At 57.5% G+C, this 12,106-nt stretch overlaps 1 protein-coding gene across 1 annotated transcript; it reads left to right on the plus strand.

The window, feature by feature from the left end:
• Positions 1 to 279: 279 nt before the first annotated feature.
• On the plus strand, positions 280 to 5,758 carry LOC134756832 (hepatocyte growth factor activator-like). Its single transcript, XM_063696141.1, has 10 exons — positions 280 to 412; positions 562 to 693; positions 868 to 978; positions 1,064 to 1,238; positions 1,510 to 1,595; positions 2,329 to 2,581; positions 3,758 to 3,897; positions 4,161 to 4,301; positions 4,394 to 4,542; positions 5,503 to 5,758. Exons 1-10 carry the CDS (start codon positions 280 to 282, stop codon positions 5,683 to 5,685), a joined length of 1,503 nt encoding a protein of 500 aa, XP_063552211.1. The 3' UTR covers positions 5,686 to 5,758.
• Positions 5,759 to 12,106: the final 6,348 nt, after the last annotated feature.

The raw sequence follows: 12,106 nt of genomic DNA on the forward strand, positions 1-12,106 counted from the left end.
CCTGGGACACATGGGAGGGGGCTGCTGCCTGACAGTGTGGGTGTCAGGCTTCCAGGAAGCCACGTGCACAGCTGGGCCAGTGGCCCAGGTGTTGAGTGGGGGACGCTGGGAGGAAGGGGAGGTCTGTGCCCCTCCCAGGGACCTTGCACCCCGAGGGGCATAGAGAGGGCCCCTTTGCTTTCAGAGCCCCTCACTGGGGCCTGATGGAGGCCTTAGCAAGCAGAGGATGTCACAGAGGGACCCTGAGCCTCCCATTCCACCCCTCACGTCCCCTCCCGCATGTCCCCAGCTGCCCTAGATCCCTGTGCCTCCGGCCCCTGCCTCAATGGAGGCTCCTGCTCCAATACCCAGGACCCCCAGTCCTATCACTGCAGCTGCCCCCGGGCCTTCACCGGCAAGGACTGCGGCACAGGTGAGCTGGGCCTCGGAGGTCCGCGGGGGTCCAGGGGCCGGAGCAAGTCCCCGGAGGATGGGAGAACAGGTGGCTCCCGAGCGCAGGGCAGGGGCCCTGCATGGGGACAGCAGGTGGCAGGGTGTGAGGGCTTACCGTGCACCCCTCAGAGAAATGCTTTGATGAGACCCGCTACGAGTACCTGGAGGCGGGCGACCGCTGGGCCCGCGTGCGCCAGGGCCACGTGGAACAGTGCCAGTGCTTGGGGGGCCGGGCCTGGTGCAGAGGCACCCGACGTACAGGTGTGCCATGGGGTGTGAGCCGTGCCGCTGACCCCCGACGGGTGTCCCTGTCCCCACCCGAGTGGGAGGAATGGCCTGAGGTCACCCAGAAACAAGGGACAAGGGGTGGACCCCGACTCCGCTGTCGTGGGGCACTGCGCGGCCCCTGGCCCAGCTCCTCGGCCCTGCCCCCAGCTTGTCTGAGCAGCCCTTGCCTGAACGGGGGCACCTGCCACCTGATCGTGGCCACCGGGACCACCGTGTGTGCCTGCCCACCAGGCTTCGCTGGACGGCTCTGCAACATCGGTGAGTGGGTCAGCCCCCCGGGGTGCCCTGGGGCAGTGCCGGGTGGACCCACTGTGGGCCGCCTTCACTGCCCCTCTGTCCGCAGAGCCTGATGAGCGCTGCTTCTTGGGGAACGGCACTGGGTACCATGGCGTGGCCAGCACCTCAGCCTCGGGCCTCAGCTGCCTGGCCTGGAACTCCGATCTGCTCTACCAGGAGCTGCACGTGGACTCAGTGGGCACTGCGGCCCTGCTGGGCCTGGGCCCCCATGCCTACTGCCGGTCAGCACCACGCCACTCCAGGCTGCCGCACGCGGGACAGGCAGGATTTGTCCTGGGGAGAGGCCCCCCAGCTCCCTAGGACCTAGGCAGGGCCAGCTCCGTCCAGACAGGCCTCGGAACCTCTGCCTGGGAGGCTGCCCGAGGGAGGGCCACTCTCTTCCCACTGCTCCAGGTGTGGGGAGCCACGCTGCTGGGGGTTCCGATGCCCCCACCCCATGCCCTCTTTGAGGGGCAGTGTGACTCCCTGCCAGCCCGTGCTTATGCACCACAGGAATCCGGACAATGACGAGAGGCCCTGGTGCTATGTGGTGAAGGACAGCGCGCTCTCCTGGGAGTACTGCCGCCTGGAGGCCTGCGGTGCGCGGCTGGCAGGGGGTGCTGCCTTGGGCCCCACCGAGGTCACAGCAGTTTTCCCTGTGATCCTCCTAGCCCCTCCCCACACCTGGCTACTGCATCTCTGACAAATGGGGAAACTGGAGCTCACGGGATCAGGCTGGTCCAAGGTCACGCAGTGGGTCGGTACTGGGGTCACAGTGGGGAAGCAGCCCACTGCAGGGGGCTGGTCACCAGGCGACGGCCTTGGGGTGGCACCTGCCCAGCCTGGACCATGCCCAGGATGGCCCCAGAAGGCTTTCAGGGAGGTGCAGGGAGGACAGCGTGCAGGCTCCCCACAGGCACCCCTGGCATCAGACCCTGGGCGGGCAGGCCCCCCGGAGGCCACCTGTTTCCTGCCCTGGGGAGAGGCCCCCCGGCTCCCTAGGACCCCGGCGGGGCCAGCCTGGGGCTCTCATGTGGGGGTCTCTGACTATGCTGGGGCTGGCTGTGGGGTTCCAGGCTGCTGAGGGGGCCACAAAGGCCTCCGTGTGTCCAGCCCCTCTGGCCCTCACAGAGCCTCAGGATTGGGCATCAAACCCCATTCTACAGATTTGGAAACTGAGGGCAGAGATGGGCGGGCGCCAGGGCCTGAGCAGCGTGGACAGGGGGTCCGGCCATGGCCCTCTGCAGCGCCTCCTGCCGGGTAGGGCCCGTGTGTGGAAGGGGGCTGGACCTGTGAACCCCAGGGGTGTGACCCAGTGACCTTTGCTCCCAGAATCCCTCACCAGAGTCCAACTGTCACCGGATCTCCTGGCGACCCTGTCTGAGCCAGCCTCCCCGGGGTGCCAGGCCTGCGGCAGGAGGCACAAGAAGAGGACGTTCCTGCGGCCACGTATCATCAGCGGCTCCTCCTTGCTGCCCGGCTCGCACCCCTGGCTGGCCGCCATCTACATCGGGGACAGCTTCTGCGCCGGGAGCCTGGTCCACACCTGCTGGGTGGTGTCGGCCGCCCACTGCTTCTCCCACAGGTGCACCTCCTCTGGGCCCCAGTCACCTGCCCTGAGGCCCCGCACACCATCCAGCGTCACTATGCACCTGTCCCCACCCGCTTGTGGACCGCATCCCGGTGCCTCTGCTGACCCCTTCCCGGGGTCCCCGGTAACCCTCTCTGACCCCTCTGGGTCTTGGGGCTCAGTCCTGAGCTGGGCATGCATGGACACTCCAGAAACCTTGTCCCTATTGAGGGAGGCCAGGGGTCAGTGGCGTTTCCACAGAGGACCCAGCGCCTGCGGAGGGTGCAGTGGGCCAGGTCCTGTCCTCCCCGAAGGCCCCGCCCCTCCCAGAGTCCTGGCTCTCAGTAGGGAGCCAGGGAGCACAGTGACAATGCGTCAGAGCCCTAGGAGCCCAAGCACAGCCAGGGAAACTGAGGCCCAGCCCACTCAGCCGGCTCCCCTCAGTGGGGGCGCACAGCCACCCAGGCCCACACTCTGGGAGGCGGGCCTCAAGTGGGGAGACCCTGAGACGGAGCAGCCTGGGCCAGACGCCCTTCCACCTTCGATGGGCACCCCAGTAATTAGGGGCAGGGGTCCGGCCAGCCGAGGGTCTGGCGGCCTTTCGAGGACCACAGCTCCCAGGGTGGGGTCTTGCGTGGCCCTGCAGAACCTGCAGCCGGCAGCTCCTGGGCCTACAAATGTGGAGAAATGGGGTTCCCCACATGGAGCCCAGGGCAGGAGGCCGAGGCAGGGTGGAGCGACCTCCACACAGCAGATGGGAGCCAGGCTCAGGGGCCCGGGCTCTGTGCCCAGCAGGAGTGAGGGCTGCATCTGGGGACCCCACAATGTGGATGGAAGCTGGGGCAGGGCCTGAGCAGGCCAGGTCTCCACCCACTCGGGTCGGCCTTGCAGCAGATCCTGCCTGGGCTTGGCCTGAGACTCCCCCCAGGGCTTGTGACCAGTGTTGTCAGGAGGGATGGCACCGCACTTCAGCTCCCATGCCTGGATCTGGGGGTGACTGACAATAGCCCCTGCTTGGTGGTCCCTGTCTCCCCAGTATCAACAGCCCACACCCGGGCACCTGCTCAGACCCCTCCCCGGGACCAGGGTCCCACACCGTTGGCCTCCGTGGGCCCAACAGGGGGTGGGGAGAGGTGAGCCCGGTGGCCGGGGGAGGGCTGGTCCATGCAGCCTCCAGCCTCCTTTGCACAGCCGCCCCAGGGACAGCGTCTCCGTGGTGCTGGGCCAGCACTTCTTCAACCGCACGACGGACGTGGCACAGACCTTCGGCATCGAGAAGTACATCCCATACACCCTGTACTCGGTGTTCAACCCCAGCGACCACGACCTTGGTGAGCTCCGGCATGTCGTGGCCGCACTCTGGGCAGGTGGGCCCTGTGCTCCCCAGGCCAGGCCCAGACAGGGGCAGGAGCTGGGCAGACATGTGGTGCGGGGGAAGCTGGGGGCAGGGCAGGGAGGACAGGGCACCGCTCCCTTCTGGATCTCACAGGCTGCCCCGTGGAACCCACTGGCTACCCTCCCTCCATCACGGGCCCCGACAGCCTCCCGTTCAGCCCGCACACCACAGGCTGACCCTGGCCGCTCTTCTGATCAGTCCTGATCCGGCTGAAGAAGAAAGGGGACCGCTGTGCCACACGCTCACAGTTCGTGCAGCCCATCTGCCTGCCCGAGCCCGGCAGCACCTTCCCTGCAGGACACAAGTGCCAGATTGCGGGCTGGGGCCACTTGGATGAGAGTGAGTTGGGAGAGGGGCGCCCAGCGCCCCGCCAGGGTGGACAGTGGCCAGCCACGGTGTGCGTGTCATGCTGAGGGCATCATGTCCCACAGACGTGAGCGGCTACTCCAGCTCCCTGCAGGAGGCCCTGGTCCCGCTGGTCGCCGACCACAAGTGCAGCAGCCCTGAGGTCTACGGCGCCGACATCAGCCCCAACATGCTCTGTGCCGGCTACTTCGACTGCAAGTCCAACGCCTGCCAGGTGAGCTGGTGCCCGCCCCACCAGGACCCGACTGGTGGGGGCTCAGCTGGTCCTGAGTCTCCGAGATGCTTGCCCCTGGGGAGCCCAGAGCCTGGTGGCACCCCAACCTGGCAGGGCCAGCCAGGGAACCCTGGGCAGGGAGCACACTTACTGTCGGTGGCCAGCACCCCAGGGCCACCCAGAGCCCTGCCGGAAGGGCATCCTCCTCACACAGAAGGGGAGACCCAGGCTCTGAGAGGGGCCTGGGTTCCCACAGAGCCCGGACAGTTCCTGGCTGTCCAGCCCAAGGCAGTGCTTTCCGTGTGACACTAGGCACCAAAGGCCCCTTTGCCCTGAGTTCTCTCAAGCCAGCTCTTCAACCTTCAATAAGTTCTTCAACCTTCAATAAGCCCAACAGCCCAACCACGTCCTGGGCTCTGCAGGCCCGTGTGCTCAGGCGGCACGGCAACCCTGGCATGCGACAGCTCTTTTATGCCCCATTTTATAGATGGGGAGACTGAGCCCCAGGCAGTCAATTCACTCTTCCAAGGCCACAAAGCCCAGGAGTGGTAGAGTGGGTAGGGCTTGTCACTGGACCTCGATAGGGGAAGTCAGGATGGTTTCTTGGAAGACGGAGTGTTTGCACTGGTCCTGAGTGATGCGTAGGAGTTTTCCAGGGAGTGAAGAAGTCATTTCAGGAGATGCTGGGACACACGGTGGCTGTGTGGTCCACACAGGGTTCATGCTGGTGGGAAGAGGGGGACCGTGGCTTCAGGAAGGGGAATAACGTGGTTGGATGCCCTGGCCCAGCCAGTGCTGCCCCCAGGGAATGAGACATCTTTTCATGAGGTTCAGGAGAGTGGATCAGCTCCCTTGCTCAGAAATGCCTTTGTCCTCTGTCCCCAAGCTGCCACTTGGGGGAGAGGGGGGTCCCTGAACCAGGCCCCTGGGAGGGTGGCTCTGACTGGTGTCTCTGCCCAGGGGGACTCAGGGGGGCCCCTGGCCTGCGAGAAGAACGGCGTGGCTTACCTTTACGGCATCATCAGCTGGGGTGACGGCTGCGGGCGGCTCCATAAGCCGGGGGTCTACACCCACGTGGCCAACTATGTGGACTGGATCAACGACCGGATACGGCCTCCCAGGCGGCTTGTGGCTCCCTCCTGACCCTCCAGCGGGACACCCTGGTTCCCACCATTCCCTGCCTTGCTGACAATAAAGATATTTCCAAGAACCCGGCCCACGCTGCCTGGCCCCTGCCTGCGGCCCCGCCTTCCCCTCCAGGCCATGACTGGGGCCCAGGTCTATGCGCAGCAGGCCTTAGGCTGCCGTTCTGGAGCCCACACAGTCCTCAGTGGAGACGGAGCCTGTGGCCCCACGGCCCAGAGAGTTGTCAGGGGATGAGGTCTGGGCCTCTCCAGGCCCTAGCAGAGTCCAGCCCCCTCCCAGGCCAGCCCCAGGCCGGGGCTCAGCACCTGGGTTGTCCCAGGGCAGGAAGTGGAAACCAAGTCCAGGCCCCCAGGCGTGGAGGGGTCCGATCCGCGTGGTGCATGGAGTACTGAACCCGAAGAAGAAAGAGCGGCCCCACGGGAACACCCGTAGGCCGTCGTTGGCCTTCCAGATGGCAGCCCACCTGCCTGAGCCTGGGCTGCACTTCCCCGGAGGGAGGAGGCCACAGGCTGCCTCTGTGGGGGCTGAGGGAGGGAGGGGCCCACGTGCTAGATGGGGCCCAGTTAGAGGGTCACTGCTGGGCTGGCAGAGGCTGTACCCTCCCTCCAGCCAGGGAGGACAGGAGACGGGGAGGTGGGGCCAGAGGGCGGAGAGGGCGGGAGTGTGGCTGGTGTGGGGCAGGCCTCCTCCCTGCTTCGAGGCACCCAGGACTTCTCTCCTGCGCCCCACCTCCTTCCTGGCATCCTGGTCTCGGGGAGGCAGTGGTTTGCAGTTACAGCTGTTCCCTTTTGTCAGGAGCCCCTTCCCCAGCAGACTGGCGCCATCCCAGGCTGCACAGGAGGCTGGGAGGGCAGGAAACGGGGGCATTGGGGCCACACAGTTACCGCCCCAAGCAAAGCCGGGTTCTGAGCAAAGAGGGAAGAGAGACATGGCCAGGCCCTTCTCCCCACGGCCCCTGCTGCCGTGCATGGGCCTCAGAGCCTTCGAGCTCACGGAACGAACTTGCCACTGAAGACCCCTGCCCCCGCCACAGTGTTGGTGCAGCCTGGGCAGTGGCTGGGGGACTGAGGCCGGCACCTGTGCCCCAGGATCCTGAGAGTGGAGCCGCTCTTCCTCCTGAGTGTGGGGGCCTCCAGCAGCTGGTTCTGGGGCTCTGAACCGCATGGCTTCAGCCCCACTTCACCCACATCCGATGTGAGCCGTCCCTGACCCTTCCCCCGTGAGCGGTGAGCATTTTCACATGCTTCCTCGGCCTCCGTTGAGATCAATGTACACATTTTCCCTTTGGCTTCACTAACATGATGACTTCCATGATAGGTTTCCTTCCTCCCTCCCTCCCTCCCTTCCTTCCTTCCTCCCTCCCTCCCTTCCTTCCTTCCTCCCTCCCTCCCTTCTTCCTTCCTCCCTTCCTCCCTCCCTCCCTTCTTCCTTCCTCCCTCCCTTCCTCCCTCCCTCCCTTCTTCCTTCCTTGCTTCCTCCCTCCCTCCCTTCTTCCTTCCTTGCTTCCTCCCTCCCTCCCTTCTTCCTTCCTTCCTTCCTCCCTCCCTCCCTTCTTCCTTCTTTCCTTCCTTTTCTTCCTTTCTTTCTTCTTTCTCTCTCTCTCTTTCTCTCTTTCTTCTTTTTTCTTCTTTCTTTCTCCTTTCTCTCTCTCTCTCTCTCTTTCTTTCTTTTCTTCATTTTTTTTCTTTCTTTCTGAGACAGGGTCTCGCTGTGCCACCCAGCCTGGAGTGCAGTGGCACGATCTTGGCTTACCACAACCTCTGCCTCCCAGGCTCAAGTGATTCTTCTGCCTCATCCTCCCGAGTAGCTGGGATTACAGGTGCCTGACACCACGCCCAGCTAATTTTTGTATTTTTAGTAGAGATGGGGTTTCACCACGTTGCCCAGGCTGGTCTTGAGCTCCTGACTTCAAATGATCCGCCCAACTCGGCCACCCAAAGTGCTGGGATTATAGGCTTGAGTCACTGCGCCCGGCACATGATAGGTTTTCTAACTCAGGTTGGCCTTGTATTCCTGGAGTGGACGGTATTGAGCTGAAGTGCGAGCTGGGGTCTTCCCTTTGCCCCTCCCACTTGTGCCCTGCTTGTTCCCGTCGTGCTCTGCCATGGGAGGCTGGCCTCTCTGGTCTGCAATGGGCTGTGCACTCTCTCGTTTCTTGTTGGGCTATTGGGAGATCAGAGGCAGGGGAGAGAGACTGGGCATGTATTTTCCTGGCTCCCTTTCTTTGGGGTCAGTCACCTCAGTGTTTCAGGTGGAATTATGTCCTTCTAGAATTCATGTGATGGCTGGGCGCAGTGGCTCACACCTGTCATCCCAGCACTTTGGGAGGCCCAGGTGCGAATTCAAGACCAGCCTGGGCAACAGGACGAAACCCAGTCTCTACAAAAAAATTAGCCGGGCATGGTGGCATGCACCTGTAGTCTCAGCTACTCAGGAGGCTGAAGGGGAAGGATCACCTGAGCACAGGACGTGGAGGTTGCAGTGAGCCATGATCACGCCACTGCACTCCAGCCTGGGTACAGAGCAGGATCCTGTTTTAATAAATTAATTAATTCATATGTTGAAGTCCTAACCCCTAATAGCCCAGCATGTGACTGTATTTGGAGATAGAATGTTTAAAAAGGCAATCAAGTTCAAATTAGGTTATTAGGATGGGCACTAACTCAATATGACTGGTGTCCTAATGAGAAGAGAAAATTTGGACTATCCACCTGAAATAATCAAAAGGATCAGAATCCAGTTTAAAAGAGCATATGCAGGCCCGAAGCTGAAAATAGCCACTCGGGACACACAGACTCCAGAGGATTAGAGCCAGTACCCCAAAGCCAAAAAGTGAAGGTCTTGCTTATACAGGCAGAAAATAAACAAATTGAACAGAGTTGCAGTGCTTCCCATGCAAGGCTGGTTTATGAGTCACAGCAATTTGATTAATCACAGCTTGTTTTCTTTTCCTTTTCCAATTTGAAAGAGTCTATTGAACGTTCTGTCTTAGACAACGTGGTGGCCAGTGAGGTCTCTGTGTAAGAGAAGTCAGAGGGGAGCAAATCTACAGTGAAGATCAACATGAAGAGGGAAGGGGTCTTCCCTGGTGTCCTGTAGTCTTTTATAACATTTTACAGAACAATGTAGGTAAAGAAAAAGCTAATCTATAATCAGAGGAACAAAGGTTACAGCTGCCTAAGCTACAGCTGCCTATCATACACAACTCAGGTCCTATAATCATGTTCCTTGAAGATGCAAAATTATTTAAAGTTCCAACAGCTTTGGTTTTGAATGGCTTCTTTTTACAGGACGCAGACATGTACAGTGGGAAGGCGATGGGAGACACCTGGAGAGAAGATGGCCGCCCACAAACCAGGGCCAGAGGCCTAGAGCAGGTGCCCCCTGCTGGACTCCAAGGGAGCCAAGCCTGCTGCCCCCTGGGTTTTGGACTTCTGGCTTCCAGAACTGCAAGGTGATAAGCTTCTCTTGTCGAAGGCACCTAATCTGTGGCAGTTTATTATGGTCCCCGTAGCAAACAAATACCCTCAGGTTGGCTGCATTCTGGGACTGAAGGTCAGCGCTGCTCTCAGGATGTAAATAACTTTCTCCTTCTGAGGCTCCGGGGTCCACTCCTGCCATTGCCAGCATTCTAGAACTGGTGTGGCCCCTCCACCTTAACCAGCCCTGGGCTCCGGAGTTTCTGACTGTGATTGTCCACATTTTGACCACAGCTTTGTATATAAAAACCCTCCTTGAACGGTTCCACTGTGTGTGCCCGCCTATTGGGACCCTGACTGATACATGCTGTATTGGTTTTTAAAAACTTTTTAAAATTTATATTTTATTTAGGGTTTTGCATGTATGTTTATGAGATTGGCCTATAATTTTCCTTTCCTATATTCTCTGAATGACTGTTATCAAGGCTATCCCAGCCTCATAAAATAAGTTCTTCTTTTAGCAAAATTCACTGGAAAATTCTGTATATAGTTGGAAGGATCTATCCTTTGAAAGTTAAATGGAATTCACCCATAAAATTACCTGTCTTGGTGTTTTCTTTACAGGATTGTATTTAACTACTGATTCAATGTCTTTAATAGTTATGGGACTAGTTTTATTTCTTCTTGAGTCAGTTACAGGAAGTTATGCTTTTATAAATTTATCTGTCAGCCAGGTGTGGTGGCTTATGCCTGTAATGCCAGCACTTTGGGAGGCCGAGGCGGGTGGATCACAAGGTTAGGAGTTTGAGACCAGCCTGGCCAACATGGTGAAACCCCATCTCTACTAAAAATACAAAAATTAGCTGGGTGTGGTGGCAGGTGTCTGTAATCCCGGCTACTCAGGAGGCTGAGGCAAGAGAATTGCTTGAACCTGGGAGGCGGAGATTGCAGTGGGCTGAGATCCTGCCACTGCATTCCAGCCTGGGTGACAAAGCAAGACTCTGTCTCACAGAAAAAAAAAATTCATCTGTCTAATTTTTTATATTCATTGAAACAAAGTTGTTCCTGGTTGTGATGGTTAATATGAAGTGTCAACTTGACTGGGTCGAAGGATATAAATTATTGTTTCTGAGTGTATCTGGGTGTTTCTGGGTGTTGCCAGAAGAGATTAACAATTGAGTCAGTGGACTGGGAGAGGAAGACCCACTCTCAGGAAGTTCCACTGTGATGTTTAATACTGAGTGTCAACTTGATTGGATTGAAGCATACAAAGTATTGATCCTTGGTATGTCTGTTAGAGTGTGGCCAAAAGAGATTAACATTTGAGTCATTTGGCTGGGGAAGGCATATCCACCCTTTATCCGGGTGGGTACCATCTAATCAGCTGCCAGTGTGGCTAGAATATAAGCAGGCACAAAAATGAAAAGACTAGACTGGCCTAGCCTCCCAGCCTACATCTTTCTCATGTGCTGGCTGCTTCCTGCCCTTGTACATTGGACTTCAAGTTCTTCAGTTTTTGGACTCAGACTGGCTTTCTTTGCTCCTCAGCTTGCAGATAGCCTATTGCGGGACCTTGCAATCATGTGAGTTAATACTTCATAAACTCCCCTTTATATATGTCTATCTATCTTATTAGTTCTGTCCCTCTAGAGAGCCCTGGTACCAGGAGTGGTTCTAGAAGAACAGAATATTAAGGATGGAGTTCTTTTGTTGGTTTTGGGATTTCTGGAGTTGCCTGCTTAATATGACTAGACCCAAAAATGCTAAGGACTCTACTTCTAATGGCATGGAGAACACCGATAGTCCTTGGCATGAACTATTTAGAGAGTTATGCAAACTAAATGCATTTGACACTCTTGATTCACTGCTCATGAGAGGCAACGAGTTTAGTGACTCTATACATAATATCTTTGACCACATGTGGAGAACCAAAGAACTAATGAAGCTGGTTGGTTGCTCCTAAAGTTCAGTGGACAAAGTGATGAAAGAAAATGATGAACTCAGGGATTCTAACTCTCAGCTTCAGAAGCAGACACTGAGCCTCCAATCTTCTAAGATTGCCCTCATTGAGAGTCTTATCTCCTTTAGAGAAAGAGCTGAAATCGTGGAAAAACAGACACAAGCTCTTACCATGCGAGTGACTGACCTGCAATGAAAGGTACGTGCACAGCCTCGCCAGGTGTCTACTGTTAAAGTGAGGGCACTGATTGGAAAAGAATAGGACCCTGCAACTTGGAATGGGGATGTGTGGGAGGACCCTGATGAAGCTGGGGACACTGAGTTTGTAAACTCTGATGAATATTTTTCACCAGAAGAAAGAGCTTCCCCATCCCCAGTAGTGGCAACATTCCCTCCCTAACCCATGCTGCCATCAGCCTTTCCACCTTTGTCTGAGGCGATAAATCCTGCACTGCCTGAAGCAACAGTGATGGCCTCCCCTGAGGCAGTTGCCAGACAAGATAATGTTGATTCTCCTGAGGAGCCACCCCTAACACCCCTGTTTGTTTCTCGACCTATAACTAGACTAAAGTCCCAGTGGGTGCCTAGAGGTGAGGTTGAGAGTGTGACCCATAAGGAGGTGTGCTACACTTGAAAATAACCATTTGAGTTCTCTAATTGATATAAACAGAAATCTGGAGAACAGGCATGGGAATGGATATTAAGGGTGTGGGATAATGGTGGAAGAAACATAGAGTTGGATCAGGCTGGATTTATTGATTTGGGCCCACTAAGCAGGGACTCTGCATTTAATGTCACAGCTCAGGAGTTCAAAAAGGTTCTAATAGTTTATTTGCTTGGTTGGCTGAAATATGGATTAAAAGATGGCCCACTGTGAGCAAGTTGGAAATGCCTGATCTCCCTTGGCTTAATGTAGAGGAAGGGATCCAAAGGCTTAGGGAGATTGAGGTGGTGGAGTGGATTAGTCACTTTAGACCTACTCACCCCAGCTGGGAGGGTCCAGAAGATATACCCTTGACCAATGCCTTGCGACATAGATT

The sequence above is a fragment of the Gorilla gorilla genome, chromosome 12 (assembly GCF_029281585.2).
Source record: "Gorilla gorilla gorilla isolate KB3781 chromosome 12, NHGRI_mGorGor1-v2.1_pri, whole genome shotgun sequence".
NCBI classification, from domain to species: Eukaryota; Metazoa; Chordata; class Mammalia; order Primates; family Hominidae; genus Gorilla; species Gorilla gorilla.